At 34.4% G+C, this 22,088-nt stretch overlaps 1 protein-coding gene across 5 annotated transcripts in view; it reads left to right on the forward strand.

Annotated features, from left to right (window-relative positions):
• The window catches only part of GRIA2 (glutamate ionotropic receptor AMPA type subunit 2), a 96,808-nt gene that overhangs the window by 61,159 nt on the left and 13,561 nt on the right, over nt 1-22,088 (forward strand). For all 5 annotated transcript variants that reach the window (XR_011919948.1, XM_072405973.1, XM_072405972.1 and 2 more), the window contains exons 8-12: nt 21-125; nt 902-1,012; nt 7,448-7,654; nt 9,891-10,261; nt 15,040-15,238. Coding sequence is in view for 4 of the 5 variants with exons in the window: in XM_072405973.1 (XP_072262074.1) it covers nt 21-125; nt 902-1,012; nt 7,448-7,654; nt 9,891-10,261; nt 15,040-15,238 (993 nt within the window). In the remaining variant the exon portion in view is untranslated. The remainder of the gene's footprint in view (nt 1-20; nt 126-901; nt 1,013-7,447; nt 7,655-9,890; nt 10,262-15,039; nt 15,239-22,088) is intronic.

Below are 22,088 nucleotides of genomic sequence, written 5' to 3' on the forward strand. Positions count from 1 at the left end.
TTTTTTTTTTTTTTCAAAAGGTGCAAGTAGATGGATTGACAGGAAATATAAAATTTGACCAAAATGGTAAAAGAGTAAATTATACAATCAACATTATGGAACTTAAAAGCAATGGTCCTCGAAAGGTAATTAGGAGTAAAAAAGTAGTTATTTTTGTTTTTACTGGCAATTAAAATATTTGAAACAATATTAGATCTGTTGCCATTGTTATAATGTATAAATTGCTGGACTTGCTGCAGGTAGATGTTGTTTGCTGGTACTCGTGAATCCATGTCTAAAAATCTGTGCCGTCATCACCAAACAACACTTTTTCTTAGCTTCAAATATAGTGGAGAAGGATTAGAACCCTTGTCAGGTTTACTCCAACTTCAACTGTATTGAAACGATTTTACTAGACAGGATTTCTCCCACAGAAACACATTTAGAAGAATGTTGCTTTTCTTTGGAGGAGTGTGGTAAGGCTTTTGTATTTCTATTTATATTTCTGCCATTTTTTCTGTTGCACATTTTTCTTTACTCTCTGTCTGATCAAACCATTTATGCCAGACACGAAGTGAAGGTGAATTTTTTTAAAGCAACTCTAAAAGGCAGTAGAAATCTAAAATCTTGTTCTAAATTTTCCTTCATCTAAAACTAGAAATAACTTTTTTGGGGCTTGATTATGCAGTTCTGATGCATCTATAATGTATAGAATATTTACTGTTTGTTTTTTTTGTATGAAAAAAGTAAAAAAAAATATCAGTACTTAAACTATGTGGCTAAATCAGTTTGTTACATTTGATTCTGTCTAGTTTCATAACACTCTTTCTTTTACTCATAGGTTTTCCAGTAAAACCTACCCCAAAATATGTATTTATTATAAATTAGCCATCACTTGCTTTTTGTCATTTTAACTTGACAGATTGGATACTGGAGCGAAGTTGACAAAATGGTGGTTACAGTTACTGACGTAATGTCTGCTAATGACTCCATGGGTCTTGAAAACAAAACTGTTATTGTTACAACTATATTGGTAAGATTTTTTTTTTAAAAAAGTAGTTTTTTTATTGATCTAGGTTTTTTATGTTTACTTTACAGTAGAACTACAGTCTGACATAACATAAAAAACTCTCTCAGCTACCTATTGCCCAGTAGTTATGACATCTATGTGAAAACACAATCCCCACTATTTCTCAGTACAATAATGTTGGTAGCAGCCATGTTTCATGATTAGCTAAAATCCCGTTTAAATGCAGGCTTTCATATCAGAATTTGTCAGACTGAACACAAATATATTTGCAGCCCAAATGAAGCATACCTTTTTATCTCATTATCATCATAAACCCCCTTCCTAGTTTATGGTTTGTGACTGATTTGCAAATGTGAAAATGTATTTACAAGTTTGCCTGATGCACAGATTTACCAAAGCACATTATAGTTAGAAAAAAAAACCATAGCAAATTTGTGTGTAAAATCTAATTTATAGTGAATAAACTTAAACATTTCAGAACAAAAACAAATGATTGCCTTTCACATGACTGACTACCCGTTTGGTTTTGCATTTTTTTTAGTTTCCAGTCTGCAGTTGCAGGAGTCAATTACTGGCACCTAACAGTACCTCCGCAAATCAGTAGTGGCCTCCTAGGTTTTCTTGTCATGAAATGCTTAAGGAAAACCTTAAGCATTTTCTGGTAGTGCCAACAAAGAAAGAAAAGCTCTACCAAAAATATAATACCAATTTCTTCAGGATTCCCCATCCAAGACACAATACAGACAAAACTCAAAGTTCTGTTCTTACCCCCCAGCCCGAATTTATGATATTTATTTATGAATAATATGTCTACTACTAAGACTAAAGACTAAATAGAATATGTGTGGTGGGTTTGTGTGGGGAGTCTTCCTGCCTATGAAGGACTATGAAGATCTGTTCCTAAGATTGAACCCTATTGCACTTTATGTAAAGAGGGGTGTCATTTTTTATTGTATTACAGCTATGCTCAGTGGTAATACAGCTATGATCCATTCTGTTTGGATGAGAAATGTTTAAATGGTTAAAATGTTTTTTTTTCTAACTCACTAGAAATGCTGTCAAGGCAAATATACTGTAGTACTCTTATTTTTTATATGGAATTTTTGAATGCAGTTGTAAATTAAAGCACAGTCCAGTGTAGTATAGAAATGAGACAGCTTTTTGTTATATAACCAAGTCACAGGATTCCCAAAGGACTGAAATGATTATATGTAGAGGCATCCCATCTATCTCTCTATTACCTTTCTCCCTTTGCACCCTAATCATCTTATATTGTGTGTTACATGTCCCAGAACAGATATTTTTAGATCTTGTATATCAATATTGCTGTGAGAACTGAGGTAATTTCCTCTCATGGGACTAAAACAGCTTCTGCAATATATAAGCCAGTTTTTCTGATATTAGCTCAAACATTATTTTCACACTAAATGTGTCTACCTCATTAACAGATAATGAAGAAAAAAATCTGGTGCAATCTAAGTTTATGAATGTAATCAGTTTTTGTTTTAATGGAGAGCCTGTCATTTGTACCATTGAAATTCTTGTGGAGCACAGCTATACAAATTAGTTGTGGGTATAATTCATTTTAACTTTTGTATTCTAATTTGAGATTTTGCATCCCAAAGTTATCTGCCCTGCTGTTGAATTGGTTTTCTATACTTAATTAGCATTGGGGAATTTATCTGTCACAATGCATATATTTTTAATTATTAGTTTTGAGCCCTGTTGATAAAGGAGAAATCCTAATTCTTGAAACATACTAGCCATGTGTTTTTTGATGGTGCATTTCTCACTCCTCTTGCCTAAAGTTTTCCATATGGAGTAGCAAAAGGTAATGGGGGGAAAAAGATACTAGCCATTCCATGGCTGAACAGAATTAAAAATATTCTCTATTAACATTAACATATCCATCCTAGGAAGAACTTGGGTAAAGAGTACTGAAGAGGATTGCAAATTTAAAACTATTACCCACTGAAACACACCAAAGATACTATGTAGAGTTTCTCAGGGTAAAACGGATAAAGGGTTAAAAGGATAGCAACATACATAGAAAAAACAGGTACGAGGAGAAGAGAGACATCAGAGAGTTTCTCTATACAATCACCAATCTGTTGCCATAATGGTCTAAGAACTCCAAAATATATTCTCCAACATCTCTATCAGGGGACCCCCCCTGGAAAGAAAACAATTATTAGGAGTTGCAGGGAAGGCGAAGCTCCTGTGGGATGTGATACCAACAAATTTGTAGCTTGAAAGCTGTTACCAAAAGGGACCTTTTGTGCTTTGACACATATGAGGGGGTGCTGAGAAGTTCCTGGCTTTGCCCAGAAAGAAGAGAGCCAGAGTTCTGAAATAACACCTTTATTCAACATATCCCTCCCTGGAACTGATGCACTTGGTACAGCATAGTTGCAGCTTTTCTAGACCGTTCAAATAAAAGTTCTTTGGTTGGGCCGCAAACCAGCTCTCAACAGCATCTTTAATGTCAGAAATGTCCTTAAAACGTTGCCCCTTCAGGTGTTTCTTCAAATAATATAATATAATATAATAGTCTGAAGGGGCCAGGTAAGGTGGGTAGGGGGGATGGTGGACCAATTGGAAACCAAGGGTGTTCAGTTTGGCAACCACAACATTGGACATGTGCGCAGGTGCATTGTCCTGCAATTAAAAAAGGATCCCTTTGATCACTTTTCCACAGCTTTTCGTCTTAAGTGCCTCCTTCAGCTGGCCCAGGAGGTTAGCATAATATTGTCCTCTGATACTAGAGCCCTGAGGTAGGTAGTCCACCAACAGAATAATGTCTTTGTCCCAGAAAACAGACGCCGTGACTTTTTTGGTCGATTTCTGGGTTCTGAACTTTTTTGGTCGTGGGGACCCACTGTGGCGCAAAACCTTAGACTGTTCCTTGGTTTTATGATCATAGATGGGGAGCCAGGTTTCATCCTCAGTCACTAACCTAGCCAAAAAGTCGTGTGCAGCTTCAAAATGGGCCAAAACGGCTTTGGAAGCTTCAACTCGTTTCTTCTTCTAATCACTGTTCAAACATTTCGGCACTTCGCTGAAAGCTTGCACATGTCTAGGATAGTGGTGATAACAAACCCAACACGCTCCCATGAGATGTCAGTATCTGAGCTATCTTTTTTGCGGATATGCGCCGTTCCTCAATAATCAGCTCATCGGACAGCATCGCAGGTTGCCGGGTCAGTTGAGGTTGGGGGCGCCCACTGCGGGGCTCATTTTCAACGGTGAAATGCCCAGTCTTGAATCTGTCTTGGAAGGACACTTCTCCCCCAGTGTTTGTGACATCTCAGTGTGAATGTCCTTCGCTGACTTTCCTTGGAGAAACAAAAATCTATTGACAGCCTATAACTCTAACGATGTAAAACTTGCTTGTGCCTCTGCCATCACAGCTTCTCACTAAAAGAAAAAACAGTTTTAAGAATTTCAAGGAACTGATATTTGCACAGTTACATACTAAGAAATTAGGCTGTCATATGCCCCCACACTAATTTTTCTATTTCATCTGGAAGGGGGCAAAGCCAGGAATTTCTCAGCACCCCTCGCATTTGTAAACATATCCAATTGTTGAGCAGAAAAATAGGTTTCATAAACTTGTTACCATTCAACCATAAGCTCTGATTTCTCCAGAACTTGCAAGAGGGCCCAAATAACTATATAACAAAGAAATGACTCTCCTACCTGGGAAAAATTTTAGATTGGATTCAAAATGACTAAGGGAGTGGTAAGGGGTGATAGAGAAGTGCCAGAAGTAAGATAGTCTTCCTTTTTTTGGGATATCAAAAGAAAGTTTAGGCAAGTCAAATGGGATAAAAAAAATTTAGCATCTGAAAGTTTCACAGAGTTATCCATCTACAGGGAGAAAGCAAAGTGGTACCAGACATTATACCACTAGGGCATTTAATAGAATAATGTCCTTATTTCTTTGATCTTAAAAACCAACAAAGGCCTGTATTTTAGAATTAATTTTAGAAAAGAAAGGAGCATAGTTAGCATGGTAGAGAGACTGAATTAAGATTGTCAGCACAACACCAAGATATGGTATGGCCTAAAAAGTTCATAAAAAATTTGAAGGCTCTTCTGTGAGCATCACACTGATCTGAATAGATATTAAATTCAGAAAAATGTACCTAACAATCCTAAAAGTTTATTGAAATACCTAGGACAGACAGCAGGTTAGGGAAAGAGGTAGTAGGGCTGGTTACAACAGCAAAAACAAAACATCATCTGCATACATATTTAATTTATATTTATAAGTCCTCCTTAAGATATACTCATACATTCACAAAATGTCTTAGGGCAATAGCTAAGGGCCCTATTGTGAGTGCAAATAGTAGTGATGTGGATGGACATCCCTGCCTTGTTCTCCTACCTAATGTAAACCATTTGGAGTTGTAACCTGAAATTTTGCCATTAACGAATTTACTTCTAAAACCAGTTTTACCCAATAAAATGTTCATCTAAGACTAATTTACACTACCAAAAAATATACAATAATAAAACCAATTTAGAGAAGAGGTTCTGAAATGTTCTGACATCTAAACATTGTCATTCTATTGCCTATAAACTTTAGAACAATAGAGCATCTGCCAGAAATTTATATTTTTATTAGAAGGTATTTGTGGTTTTAACATGTAAGAGACAGCTGTCTATACTTTTCATGTTTCATATGACCTTATTGTTTCTGATTGAGCAACAATTTGAGTTTTAGTACATTTGAGCTATAGCCTAAGTATAAAACGATTATTGTAATGCATCTACTCACAACCTTGTTCATTCATTATTGGGGTACATTTTGCCTGCAGCCTTGCTTTAAACTTCTATTTTTTCTTACATCCATTCTTTAAATTCTCACACATATAATTTAGACCTTAAGTGACTGGCAGTAGGGTATATACTTAAACCGTATATAATAAATTAAAATGACAGTATGTGCTTTATTTATAAAACAGGGAAACTGACGTTCCCTCAAACATTTCTTGGTGGGAATCAGTTACTGCTAGTAAAACACACAAACTTGGGAGATTCCTAAAAGGGAATGTTTGAGGATATGTCTTATTCCCTGTTTAGATAATACAGTCCTATGTGAGACTTAGAACAAATTAAAAAAAATTTTGACATATAAAAGACTGAACAAGGCTACAGTTAGGGTACAGTGGTTATTCTCATTAATAGATATTTCATTTGTCTGTTTGTAATGACTTTTTCAAAAATTACATAATCTTTAAATGCTAGATTGTAATATCTTGTAATATTTTCCTGATCATTGCTGTATTTGTTTGTTTTGTTCTACTTAAAAAAATGTAAATAAAGAATAAAGAAAAAAAAATATGAGGACGCATTTATGATGCATACACATTTATCCATGCATAGACAGCTACCAAAATGTAAATGGCAAACACATCTTCAGGGACAAGCATGATATTTCCTCAATGACTCACAATAGTAGAACATTTAGCAAATAAGCTGTAGAAGTGGTGTTTCTGCACTAATGCAAGACAATTAAAATTGGTATCATGGGAAATTTCCATATGGTAGGGGCTTTTTAAAATAGATCATAATTTATGATAATACTTGACCTTTACAATTTGTGAGCTGGCCTAAGGACAGCATTATAGATGGTTTGGTTATCTAGCAGTTCTGTTTACAGAAATTTGGAATATTCAGGTAAAAAATTGGACATGAGTACAACCACAATCTCAGTTTAGCAGTATAATTATATTTTATTCATTGGTTAGTTGGTACATTAGTTTCCTACATATTTAAATTAGATATTCAAAATAAGTTATCTGATTTAAATAGGTTTTAAATTACTAGTAGGGTATGTAGAACCTTACTTGTTGGGAAAGATCAAGACCAAGATAAAGGTTGGATTTACATGCAGCAGGCCATGGTGCACAAGATGATATATTAGGTATACCTAAAGCTCTATGACCCTAGTACTCTCATGTTTAATGCTCTATATCAACTACCTCTATTCTGTATCAAACTTTACTGTGTGTCCGATTTCTTTTAGAGTGTAGTGTAGGTAAAATATTCGTAGAATGGAAGCTAGGAATTGAGTAGTAAAAAAATGGCTGAGATGTATTGATGTGTATTATGTTATACTTGAGGGGATAATCACGTTTTAAACATGTCTATGTATTATGGTATGGTGCACTAGGATAAGTGGAATCTATTTATAATCAAAAGTTTTCAAAAAGGAAGATAGTAATGGCATTCATATAAACCATTAACCATAACCTATTTTTTGTACTACTATATAAATCCCAACTATATTTTACACCTGTCTAAAACTAAGATTGTGTGGTTTATCCTAATAGCCAAAAGATTGTCTGCAAATGTTATTTTATTTTACCATCAAATTACTGTTAACGAAAATGTTCAGCTCATGTTAGGTAATAATTGTTATATTTTTAGGAAGCCCCATATGTGATGTTTAAGAAAAATGCAGATCAGTTTGAAGGAAATGATCGTTATGAAGGATATTGTGTTGACCTGGCAACTGAGATTGCCAGGCACTGTGGATTTAAGTACAAGCTAACAATAGTTGCTGATGGTAAATATGGAGCAAGAGATGCAGAAACAAAAATATGGAATGGAATGGTTGGAGAATTAGTTTATGGGGTAAGTACTATGCAGCTTGTTTTTTAAACATTATAATAAAGAACTTCAAAGAGCACTAACTTTTACATGTACATTGTATGGCAAAGCCATTATTTTATAGTCCTGTCTAAAATTGTTTGAAAAATTGCGCATGATGTATTTTGGCCTCAGAGGTATATGAAAAAATTTTTTAGTAGGTTTAATACACACAAATTAAATATATGAAAAATATTTTTTTTGGAAGTAAGTTTAATACACACACATATATATATATATTTATCTAAAGCTGCCTAATGCTACAATGTAGCTGATGATTATATAGCAATGCCCTTGGGGTGTCTTGAGACAGTAAAAAAAGAATCACATTTCATGTTTAAGTTGTTTGATAAAGGTACTTCACATAACACCTGGGGAGATGTGGAACCATTTTCCTGCGGTCAAGCTTTAAAATTACTCGCAAACCACAAAGCTATTTTCTTTTTTTGTTTCTGACATGAATCATAATTTTTTTTGTCACCATTTTCACCTTGAAATATGACGTCATTTAAGTCTGAAAGAATGAACAGTGGTATTTATTGAAGGATTTATATGCTTGACATAATATTTTAGTTTCCATAAATCTCACGGAAACAAAGGAGCGCAAAGCTGTATATTTGTCTCTTGCTGTATATCAGGAATGTTGGTATGACTGAGGGGTGCCATTTTTGTATTTAAGGTATTATTTTGTATTTTGTACAAGTTATGGGGCTTTTGTATGAAAAGTGTGCTAACAAGAAAATTGCTTAATGCCCATAGCCCTTATCTAAATGCCATGATTTGATTTTTAACAGATGACAGATTGAAGCTGATTGATTGCTTGGTGTAACAAGAAATGGTCTTGTTTCTTGTTAGCACATTTTCATACAAAAGCTTTGTGTGATTCCTGAATGCTAACATGTTATACACTATATATGTAGTTATATATATGTATGGTACTGTATATACTAGTACACAGTTATTCAGAACAACTGACATACCACAAGATGCTAGGATTTGCAACTTCTTCACCTATACCACCTGTGTGTGTAACTACTGTTATAAATAATAATCTTTCTGGTATCATTATATGTTACTGCCTTTGTACATAAAGTGAAAGAGAATGCACATTTTTTTGCAATCCTTACTGTTAAACAAAGTGTCTTTGCTTAACAACATTGTTCTGCAGCCAACATTCTTGATATATAAGGCACTAAATTCCAGTCTCAATGTGTGGTTAACAGTTTAGTTGAGATATAGTTCATCACAGTTCATTGATGCCATCAATATAGTGACATTGCAAATAAAAGCAACTGAAGCATCACTTTACAGTTACAGTGACTTTGATGCCTCTCTCTTTTTTTTTCTCACCACCAAAAAAAGTGATTAATAGCATAGAGCATACTAATTTCATTCATTTTCAGTATTTAATAGAGCAGCCTTCAGTATCATATAATTTTCATATAACTACTCCATATGCTACTAGTTTGAGCCTCCACAGGCTGAGGCTACATACACACGCACAAAAATTGTCGTCGGAAAGGATAGTGAAAGATCCTTTCCAACGACTAACGACTGCATGATGCATGAACGTTGGCTGTACATACAGCACCGTTCTGCTCTATGGAGAGGGAAGGGGAGAACGATGAATCCGCCAGTACGGTCTTTTCGAATGATGGAAGACAAGTGCTGTACACATGCAAGATTCTCGTCCGAAATCAGCCCTAAGCTAAAATCAGACAGGAACCATTGTACGTGTGTACATAGCCTTAGTTCTAGAATGCAACTTTATTATTATTATTATTATTATTAAGGGTGGAGGAATGGGCACGGAGTAGATCAGAGGGGATTGGGTCAAGTGGACGTGTAGTAGATGGAGCTTTACGCATAGGAAGTAGGACAGAAGGATCACATGACCTAATTTTAGAAGAGGATTTTTTTTTGCACAATTTCTTTTTATAAATGAATGTTTTTAATGCACCTGCCTGTTAATAAATTATTTTGCTGTGTTGCTGCCCTGGCCTTCAGTTTAGGCATGCTTTTAAACCTACTATTATATATATTTTATTTTTTACATGGTATATAGCTATTGAATGTCCTGAATAATTGTTGTTCTGTTATTATAGCATAAAAATATTTACTTGTGTCAGGTAAAAGATAACTTGACTACCAGTTCTACTTTCTAATTTAAAACTGAAAAAAAATGATAAATATTTATATTGTACATTTTTTTGTTTTCCAGAAAGCTGATATTGCAATAGCTCCATTAACAATTACACTGGTGAGAGAAGAAGTAATTGACTTCTCCAAACCTTTCATGAGCTTGGGAATCTCGATTATGATCAAGAAGCCTCAGAAGTCAAAACCAGGAGTGTTTTCCTTTCTCGATCCTTTAGCATATGAGATCTGGATGTGCATAGTGTTTGCTTACATTGGGGTCAGTGTAGTTTTATTCCTGGTCAGCAGATTTAGTCCGTACGAATGGCATACTGAGGAGTTTGAAGACGGAAGAGAAACTCAAAGTAATGAGTCACCTAATGAGTTTGGGATATTTAATAGTCTATGGTTTTCCCTTGGTGCCTTTATGCGACAAGGATGCGATATTTCGCCAAGGTTGGTGACTCATATCTTTCTATTTAGTGCATTTTTGGTCTAAGGTGAATGTCATGGTGCATATATAGAATAAATAACTGTGCTTGAGAAATAAAAAAATGTGCAGTATGACACACTAATTGTTTTAATGTTAGAATTCTGAAAAAAGATCCTAAAATTAAAGTTAAATATATTATTTTCCTATGTGTTTTCTCAACAAAAGTATAAGCACCATGTAAAGACTACAGAAATGCACAGGGTTCCAATAAATGTATGCCTGCTGGGAGGAGTACCTTGTTTTTGCTGCAGTCCCAGTCTAACGTGCCCAGCTCTCATGGCTAAAATAAATTGTGAAGGGATTAAAAAATGAATAGAATGGATTTGTCGCTCATGTGCTGTGCAATTTACACTTGACTCTTTAATTAACTGATTTTGCATATAAAAAACCTATCAAGAATACAAATATAAAAATCAATAGCATCATTAGGGTACATAAAAATTAATTGCACTGCAAAGTTTCTTCTGGAGGTAGATACACTTGCTATTATCATGCTGTCATGTCATGTGTACAAAAAAACAAATCAGTGTCATGTTATGTTATCTGCTGTAGTTCAGTTCTTCAGCTTTTAGAGGTAAGATTCCACATTTTTTTATATTTATTTGCTTAGGATACAAATTATAAAGAGCATTCCTGAATAATACAAATGTAAAACATTAGGTAAAAGCATCATCAGACTTATTTAAAAATGTATATGGTTTAAGTTATTAAGTTACTAAGCTCACAGAGGTAATTTATACAGGCATTGAAATAATCTATGCAATATTTTTTTTAAATAAGATAAAACTTCAAAGGAAATTTTTATGAGATAGATATAAAGGATGATGTTGGTTGATGCCATCTGTTCACTTAGTTACTAACACACAATTAGCATTAATAAGTACAGTTAGCTTGATTTACATCCGTGCTATGTTGTTACGAGTGTGGGTGCGCTGCTGCACAACTCATTCTGAATGGCACCCTTGTGCACCTTGCTGGCCAAACTGTGGTCCATGTTCTGTGCATTGAGATGTGAATTCAAACACAAAAAAGACATACACTTCCTTTTGACAGTACAATGCACATTTTAGCAAGCGCATAGATGTAAACCCAGCCTAAGAGAGAAGTTAGAACTTCTTGTCGGCAATCTTGCAGATAAGTGAAAAATAATAGGTACTTAAGCCATTGGGTCAGCATGAAAGTAAGGCAACTAGCATTTTTATAGGCAGAGGTCAAACATAACAGCCTGTTCATTTCTCTCAATATAGGTTGAAATGTATTGGCAAAGTACACATTGCATAACCATTCAATTTAACAACAATACAAACTATGCAATGCTTAGTGTTTGTTTGGAGAATGGGTAGTTATTGTAGCTTTCATAGTGGAAAAATACTTTTACAGCATGGCCAGTGCAAAAGTGTGCATATAGGAGCAGTTTTACTAGATTTCATGAATCATACCTAAACAGTAGAAAGAATAAAAGGAAACACAAAATATTTAACTTAACATATATTAATGTTTAGTACCAAGCTTAGTATTTTTCAGTGTTAGGGAAAAAGACTGGTCACCAGCATGGCCTGTAAGCTCCTTGCAGCGGATCTTTTCCCCATTACTGACTATTCATGTCTTGTTCTGCAGTGACTACTAGTCTTTAGGTATTGGAATGAGATTTTGTGAAAGCATTTCTGAGCTGTTCACTATTTACTTGATGAAGGTTTTGGCTTGAGAATGTAAGCCTTACCTTTACCAAGATGACCATCCTAAGCAAAAACTACAACCTCTTTTTTAAAATGTTTACATGTTTTTTTTTTTACCTGATTGTTTTATTGTTGTCCCTCCTCCCCAGCATGTCATAACTAGGTAGGTTAGGTAGATTTGAAAGGAAAAGAGAGGTTTAGTGACTATGATGTAAATAACCATGTAGTGCCCTTTTATGTGTAAGCTGTGGAGGCAGTTGACATACTCATGTATGGATTTTAAAGATGGTTTTGGTGGAGGTACCTTTAGCACAGTAGGGTAAGTGTTCATTATGAAAGGGTATTTTAGGATTACATCGCAAGTTAGAGTTAGTGAAAGGGTTACAGAAAGGTTGTTGAGACTGGGCCTATGATTACAACATCGTTCTTTGTGCTAGTAGCTCAGGAGAAGGACCCAGCTGGGGGGCCGCACTGGCCAGAGCCATGGACCATGTCCGCCATATGAATAGCAGGCTCAGGGCGGTGGGTGGGTTGTGTCTGAGCCTGCGTTGGGAGAGTGGCTGGGTTATGGCATCATGATGTCACTCTGGCGGAAGTTTCCTCTCCTTTGAGTGACACATGGCTCCCTGCGCATGCGTCATCCAGAGTCTGTAAATTTTGTGGTCTGTGAGGTCCAAAAGGTTGGCGACCGCTGGAGTAGAGGATAGAAGATGATAAATATTTAAGGGAGTCAGGTTGTTTTTCTATTTCAAGAAAAATAGATAAACATGCAAATGCTTATCTTTAAAGAATAAACACCTTCTACCTACAAAATGATTTAGTGATTTTAATTGCATGTGAGCTAAATATGTATTTTTTGTGCAGTGTTCCAATTGCTTTAGGTTATTCATGTGAGCAGAATACCCCAATCTAATAACTGACAGACAAAAATAGCAAAGGCTTCATCATCTTTTAATTCATAAGCAAACCTAACACAAGTACAAAAACAAATTTTCTAATGCAATGCCTGTTATAAATGTGCCACACATTGGTATACTGTTTGTTTTTCTCAGTGAAGTCATTAGCGTGACTGTTTTAGCCTAAATGTTTAAAATGTGCACACTGGTATATAATTTTTCATACATGCTATATTTGTTTGCTTATTCAAATTAGTATATAAAATTAATAAACAGCATAAATGATATATTTAATTAGCTTGCTAAAATGCAAATCTCTTCATTAAAGCAGTTTAACATATGCATGTGAATCACCGCTGTGTGCACGTTTTCTTACTTCCATGCCAAGTGAACAGAAATAATGTTTTAATATATAGTTGCCATGACAACAGCATGAGCTATAATTAAATACACCATGTCCTCTGCTATCACACTACAGGAAGAGAAATAAAACTTCAAACTGCTGCTCACAATTTTAACTACTGGTGGAAAGCAAGTGGAAATTCACCTCTGATCCACTATAATACATAAAGATCAGTTTCTTTTAATAATATAAAAAATCTGAGAAATGTGACACACTGGGCATGTTTTTTTATGTAACACAGAATGCTGACATGTAGAGTTATCTAATCAGGAGTCTGCCTTCAAATGTACAGAACACCAAGGGTTGCAAGGTGTTTGATGTCTGAAAACTATGGATAACTTCATCAAAAATGGTGTTCTTCTGTGTTTTGATACTGGGTTATCAAAAAGCAGCTCCAAGCAACAAATTACATGGGACTATTGGATAGTATAGCTAAACACAGAAAAATTAAAGAAATACAATTTCCATTCTCATAACTTGGTGTTAGCTAGAATTGCACACATCTCCAAATGTATATTGAGAAATCTTAAATAAATACTAAGCCTATAGTTTAGAGGTTTGCAACTGTATTGATTAGAAATAGTTTTCAGTTTCCATTAGATATACTCTAGTATTGATGAGTTTAAAGTCATGTCTTTATCAGGAGGAATCTTTTTCTGTTGCCATTGGACATTTCTCTTGTTCTTGTTGAACTGGATATTTACACTTTGTACTAATAATTCTGACCTAACTGTGCACCTAATAGGCATTTGATAACAGGTTGGCTTTGTGTACTGGGTTCAAATTCTGCTTACTGACAAACCTGACATACTAAAGTAAGAAAGTAAATGTAGTGGCATACTTGGGATATGTTTATATTTAACTTGTTTCCATGAGGTCTGATAATAGCTCCCTACACTTATAGAGAGTTGGCAGTGGAATGTTAGTATAAATATTCCATTGTGTCAGTTTCCACATAACAACAAGCAACATGTAAACATTTCCATTTGGTACCATAGATAATTCAGTATCCTGTAAAAAGAAAATTACGTGATTAATATTTCCAAAGTTACTTCTTTTGCTAATATTTATATTCAAATACTTATAATGTAAGTTCTGTTAGAAAGGTACATATCAGAATTTTTACGTTCCATCTAATGGAAGAAGGTATTGTATGTGACATAAGTACAATTTTTTAATCCATGTTATTGGTAATCTGTACTGTACCATTCCTAAGTAAAAAATAATAGGGTTTTCTCCCTTGGGTGTAGGTGAAAGATGTAATTTATTACCTTTGATTTTGCTGACCAATGCAAGGCATTAATTCTCAGATGTACAAATGTTTCCAAAGTTGCATATATAATAATATATAATATTTAATATATAATTAATAATATATATTATATTAATAAATAATATTGAATTAAAGAATACCAATAACGATAATAGCAACTACTAATTAACTCTACTCATCAATACTAAGAAACTAAAAATTGCAGAAAATCAAAAAGATTGCTTGCTTCTTTTGTAAAATACAAAATTCAGATGATTTTAACCAGTTTCTTCATGTATAACTTATATTAATATATTAATTCCTCAGGTATGTTGTTGTTTCTTTTTGTTGTTTTTTTTTTTTTGCAAGGCAGTACATTGCAACAAAAATTGATATAACTGACAGCAACAACAAAAAAATCAGTAACCAATTCATTTATATTTTTATTGATTTGATAATCTTATTCTGTTCAGACTGGCTATATTTTAAACATGATTTTCATACTTATTGTTAGATCCCTGTCTGGTCGCATTGTTGGAGGTGTGTGGTGGTTCTTTACCTTGATCATAATTTCATCTTACACGGCTAATTTAGCTGCCTTTCTTACTGTGGAACGAATGGTGTCACCTATTGAAAGTGCAGAAGATCTTTCCAAGCAAACAGAAATTGCATATGGAACATTAGATTCAGGGTCAACCAAAGAGTTCTTTAGGGTAAGTGTAAATTATATATATATAAAATTACAACTTTTACATAATTATGCCTCAAATCACTTGCAATTGAAACAAAATTTTAACTTCATATTTTAAAGAGTCTTTCGTCCTAAATTATTTGTGATTAAAGTTTAGGGCACGATTTAGATGATGTGAAGTTATTTTACTGTAACGTTCATGCTTCTGCAAACCAGTAACCCGGAGGACAATCAGCAATTTAGGGGCTTTTAAATTAGGTTATGCTTAAGTTAAGTTATGCTTAGAATGGCAAAAGGCATTTAGTATTTCTTGTGACATAGACCTAGGTATTACCTAGGCTTGGGAGATTTATGTTATATATTAGTTTGTGAGGTGGGGCATATATAGGTGAGGTTATTAGGGTTAGATTTTTCTTGTTGCATTTTTCCAACAATACAAATAAAATACAAATAGGATAAGAATAAATAAATTATTTGATGTATGTAGTTTTGTATGTGTATCTGTATGTAGGGTGTTCTTGCATATTAAAACACCAACTGATTAAATATATTTAGGAAAAACCTTGTTTATAATGCAAATGGATTTGCTGACTGAAACCTACAATAATACCATCTTAAATATTTGACAAATACTAAGCTCTTCAAATACAACTGAGCTGCTGCAAAAACACATTATTGTGGGTCCTTAAAGGTGACGGGCTACCCATACAACCAAGAAAAAAGCAAAAGAGATATTAAAGGTTGGGAAAAATCACTGATATGCTAGAGGTTGGGATGTTTGTTGAAAATGTACTGTATTTGCTAAATAGAAAAGATAGATATACAAGAATGTAATGCATTATTCAACCTACACTACTTTTCAAGGGGTTTTACATTTTTTTTTTTTTAGTAAAGTATTAGTAAACATATTAGGTGTTTTGTTTTTGGAGTTCATTTTGAGATTTAGTTATATTTGTTTAAATGTTTAGTTATAATATATAAATATATATAAACTACCATATTTAAATGTTTTGTGAACTGAATATATTTCTTTTGAATTTAAAAAAAAATACCTAATAATAAACAGTTTAATGAATGTAGATTTGAAGCAATTTTAGAAGCAGAAACTACAAATTAGCAAAGTAACAAGGCTATACCCAAAGCCAATGCTTATGGTCTGAATGCTCTTAGACTGAGCACATTGTGTATTGTTTTTAATTTACAGCATTGTGCCTTTCTTTATTTGTGGCATAGAACTAGTGTTGGTAAGAGAGGCAACTGTTATTGAGTCCAACACCTCAGAGGGTCTTATTTTGTTTATAAATTGTTTATTCTACTGTATTGCGAATATGGTTGCATCTACATATTAACTAGACTAATGCTCTTAAAGCCCAATTAAACGTCCAGTTTCAGTTAGCTATATACTGTACATTGGGGTTCATCAAAGCAAAAGGTTTTAGAAAACAGCCACAGAGTGACTGCCAACTTACTGCAGAAAATATCCCTTGTTCTCTGTATGGCAGCAATAGTCTACATTCCGTTTCCAAAAACTACTGCTGAGTCAGATCAATAACTCTGCAAAGCTAATGATTTCTGCTGTTTGGACAGTTCCAGCTGTGGCTGCAGCAGGAGAAGTGTTGGACCTCTGTATAGAGTGTGCTCCTTGCACACAGAGAGCAAGGGTCATTCTCTGGTTGTGGCATCTTTCTAAAGAAAACAAACTGTAACACTGTGTATACCTTTGTTTGATGCTTTTGAATTGGTTAAGCTGATATAAATTGAATTTTAAGTTGGACGTTTAAGTGGAACTATGGACAAATATGATTCAGTCTATGAGCATTACTGGTGGCAGTATATACATTAATCAGTCTTTATTCATATAGTCTATATATAAAATAAATATGTACATCCTTTTAAAGTATTAGTGGAGGTCATGTTTACTTTAAGAACAAGTTTGGCTTTTAAAAAATAGCATGTGTTTTTAGCCTTCTGAGAGTCTCTTAGTATGCCCAACACCAACAGTTTATGTGTAGGCTATTATTTTTATTATTATTTTTATTAATAAACAGGATTTATATAGCGCCAACATATTACGCAGTGCTGTACATTAAATAGGGGTTGCAAATAACAGATGAATACAGACAGTGGGGAGAATAAAGAATACAGGAGGAGAGGACCCTGCCTGGAAGAGCTTACAATCTAGTAGGCTACTTACACTATTTATATTGTAAAGGTAGCAATAGGAACATAAACAAAGAAAACCTTGCCACTGGATGGGTGACTAAATACATCATAAACTGGAGAAACCCTTAGCCAACCTAATGTTTGTCCCCAAACTACGCAACACAATACCTTTTTCTTTCCTCAGTCCACCACAGAGATGCGGTTCCCATAGCAGGACTTGGTGGACTGACCAGCCCAGTCTATTTAGGATGGCTGAGCACTTACTTCAGGGAGAACACCAAATCCTGGAGTGGATTTTTAAAATGAAGAGGAAATAAATCTGGGACAAATATATATATCCACCCACCACTTTTCCATACACTCTCTCCCTGCAACTGCCACAATATTTAATAAAATATATATTCCTCTATAATCAAACAGGATTGAAATACACAGTTTGTGCGCCAAATGTATTTTTAAACTCAAATTTTACCATCCAAAAACTGTTGTATGGGGAGTTATCCCTAAGTACTTCACTTTTCCAGGATATTGGGTCCAAACAGGATTGAAAGAAAGTACCTGGCCAGGACACTATCTGCATGGAGTTTGCAGGTTCTCCCCGTGTTTGCGTGGGTTTCCTCCGGGTTTTCCTCCGGGGGGAAATTGGCTTTCCCCCCAAATTAACCTTAGACTGTATTAAAGACATATGATTATGGTAGGGACATTGGATTGCGAGCCCCTTTAAGGGACAGTTAGTGACATGACTATCGACTATGGATGACAATTTTAGCCATGCTTATACTGTAGGAAGGTCCGGTGATACAGGTAAATAAACATAATCATTGTAAAAAATAAACAGAACCCCCTACAAGACTGTTACGAGCTTAGGTATAACCATTACAGCAAATACAGAAACAGTCTGCGGAAGGTCCTGCCTTTGGGAATGATAGATAGATAGATAGATAGATAGATAGATAGATAGATAGATGGAGATAGATAGAATGATTGCTAAATTAATTGATTGGTTTTATTTTTTAACTGCATCCGTTTCAGAAGCAGTTATGCTAACAATCGTTTAAAAGGCTTTTGAATTCAGCCATGTGACTTTGTAACACATTTGACTCCCCCACAATTACCATTCTCTGTCTGTACCAAATGTTAGCCCACATTATAATCAGCCTACACATCTGAAGAGAATAAGAGAACATTTGAATAATTCTGTCACAAGGAAAAGTCAAGTACACAGGGAATATGAGTCATGCAGTGGAGGCTGAATACAGCTATTGAATTTCTCTGGTAGGTTGTGTGTAGAAGCTCTGCTTTTTCTAACTGCAGCAATTTAAACACCCTTTATCGATAAAAGCATGCCTACCTTACAACACAGTTAAAGGAAGACATGTTTAAGATTTTTAGGGTTTTAGCTCATTTTTGTTTAAAAAAATGTACCTGTTGGGGTGAAATAGTACACTTAACAGGCATGCAGCTAGTAAAATCTTAAAACTCTGAACCCCCACCATGCATGTTCAGGGGAAATGACCCAGTAGGTAGTGGGGCAGAGATAAGATATGAAACAAGATAAGAATGGCAGCTTTATTGATTAAAATTTCAAAGTAAACTTAAATATGATCTAATATGTCACCTCAACCAATAACAGGTAAATACAAACAGCCTAAACCTTGAACAATACATTAACTACAGTAACTTTTATCAACATTTTAGTACATCTGAAAAGCATTTTAGGGCGTATTTAGACCATCTATAGAGTGCTGACAAAATGGATTCAGTACATCAATATTTTTGGAAGCTTTAAATGAAGAACTTTCTTTAGGTCATGCTGTAGTATCACAGCTGAGCCAAGGGCAGGACTTCAGTGTGTCTAATTTACAAATTTTCTTTTGTTTTAATTACTTTTAATTGTTGTAATTACATTATCACTGGATTCAGTAGGGAATTATATTAAATTAAACCCTTAAAAAATCTGATACAATCACAGGGTGGTGTGCAGAGAGAGACGGGTAATGTTGTTGGCTTAATTATGATTTTAAAAAAAATGAAACCTGCTGACTCGCTTAGCATTAGTGCACCAGCTTGTAGTACACAGCAGGAGTTCATATTCTAAGAGTAACCTTGCTGTTTTTAGAGAGCTGTTTGAGGAACATTGTCATCCCAAGACAGGAATAGCATTAGAGGCTGTATATGGCGGGATAAAGAAATGAAAAGATGGATGAATAATGAGAAATAGTAAAAACAAAAGTTGTGTTAGACACAAGTATTTATTAAAATGAGGTAAATGTTTTTTGTATTGGTGCATTGCCCAGCCTCTATTAAGCTTCTAATGACAGAACACTATCTTGACATTCTCCTTTAAGTAATCTTGATGTAGAAATTATTAAATTGCTTAAATTACTGTTTCCTCAATGAGAAAATGTAGCCTAAGTCTTGAGGGAACAATGCAGCCTCTAACACAATGTTCTCTACCTCATCGTTGATATAACAATCTACACAAAACCTCACCTTAGGTCAAACTACATTCCAAGAACACTATTACATTAGTACTGTGGAACATACATGTGAACTGTTGCATCCCTAATATGAGTAGCAATATTTTTCTCTGGGGTATTCTTCCAGGAAAACCATATTAGGTCAGTGGTTTTTTTTTTTAACAAAATAGAGGACACTTAGTAAGAATTTCTACTTCCAAGTTCCCCCAATGTCTTTCAAATGCCATTAAATAAAAAATACTGACATGACTTCAATAAAAAGTACCAAACCTTCTTGAATTTACCATATAAAGAATAAGTCCATTAACATTACCATTCGGTTGGCCTCAAAAAATTCATAATGCCGAAGGCACAAGCAAGGCATATGATGACTGAGCTATAAAGATAATATGTAGATATCAATGTCAAACGCTTCCAAGAATCTACAAAATAACAGAGAAGATTTTGGTAGGTTTCAACTCAGAAGTCTGTTCATCTGTGACTAACCATGCATATAAATTCTCTCGTAGTGGAAGGCAATAATGCATGTGCTGGCATTCAGTAGACACCACTGGCACTAGTTATCTTAACAAAACAATTGGCTCTAAATATACACATGGCATATGGCCAAATCGAAAAATTATTAGGTTTAGAAAAAAGTAGGGAACTTAGAAATAATCTGCCCTTGAAATTAGGGTTGCGAATGTTGTTATGCCATGGAAACCTTACAAGTCAAAGCTTAAGTAATGTTCAATAAATTACATGAGATGCCAAAAATATAATGACAATAAAATTAAACCTTGAATTATGAAGTAGAAATTCAGTGGTGATCATTGGAAAATAACAGTGACAAGTAAATCTTATGTGACCTTGTCTGCAAGAGGACAAAATGTGCTAATTGTAAATATGAAGTCTAATTATAAGGAACTGTACCATCTAATGATATAGTATAACTATTATTAAAACAAATGTCTCATGTCACTGCAGATCTGCTTGCATATGTCTGTAAATTTAGGAAAAGCTGTCAGCCTATCCAGCACAGGTCCAAATATTTGTTCAGTTACAACTGAGATGAAATATGTGTACTCAAACACCAAGGGGCTCATTTAATAAACAGTGGTATGGCTGCATCACCATCACCACTGCTTCAACACCACTCATTTATAAAACACTGTAATATGTATTACGTCTGTGCTTTTCTCTGCATCGCTGCATAATGACATTGGCACAGCATATTGAAAATGAATGACTTGATGATTAATGACTGAAAAAGGAAAAAAAAACGGAGCTGAGTCATTTTACCTGTCAAAGTTATACGACCTGCTCTTCTCCAACCATATCATGAGCTCTTTCTGCTCAGTTGTACAGATACAGTTCTGTGGGGCTAGATTGGGTTACACAGGGCCGTATAACAGAGGTGACAGTGATATTAATTCACATTATAAATATGCCTGTAATTTTTATAGACAAAAGGGAATCGGGTGTCTTTGAGGCATAAGGCCTGATATATTAAAGCTCTCCAAGGCTGTAGAGGGTGTACTTTAACAATAAAGCTAGTAAATAGCAAACAACTTTAAATAAATCCATTCCAAGTTTGCTGGATCACCCAGCTTCACTGTTAACAGTGTATACTCTCCAACTTTTCATCATTTTCTATCCCTGATAAGGTAATTATGCCATTTGGGAATATTAATAGCAATAAAAACTAGCCAAAATAAGTTTTATTTAGAATAATTTTAATAAAAAAAAAAACCTTCTCGACATTTTTATGAATTATACCAAACCCACCAAGGACACAACCACAAATTTCTTATGTAGAAAAACTGCATAACTGCATGAACTCTACTATCCAATACAATATCAATGTTCATATATTAGTATAAATTAAATTATTTTTTTGTAAATGAAATATTTTTACCGGTGACATAACCAGTTTGTTAGAAACTATTACTCTTTCAATGTTAGTTCAACTAATGAAACAAAGGGGGTGTATTTATATATATTAAAGAAGAAATACATAAAGTGGAGTTGGAGGAAATAAAGTGTAAAATACTCTCTAATTTCCACATTTACATGGGTAGATGAAATTTCAGTACCTTTACAAAGATTTGAATACCCTTTATACAAAAAGGAAGTGGCTGTTATTCTACTAATTTAGTTGTATAATGTGAGTTATTAAAGCTTTCCAAAACTGGAGAAGATAGACTATCATGGTAGAACCTGGTGGAGCCATGGTAGAACTGCACTCAT

This window comes from Pyxicephalus adspersus, chromosome 3 (assembly GCF_032062135.1).
Source record: "Pyxicephalus adspersus chromosome 3, UCB_Pads_2.0, whole genome shotgun sequence".
NCBI lineage: Eukaryota > Metazoa > Chordata > Amphibia > Anura > Pyxicephalidae > Pyxicephalus > Pyxicephalus adspersus.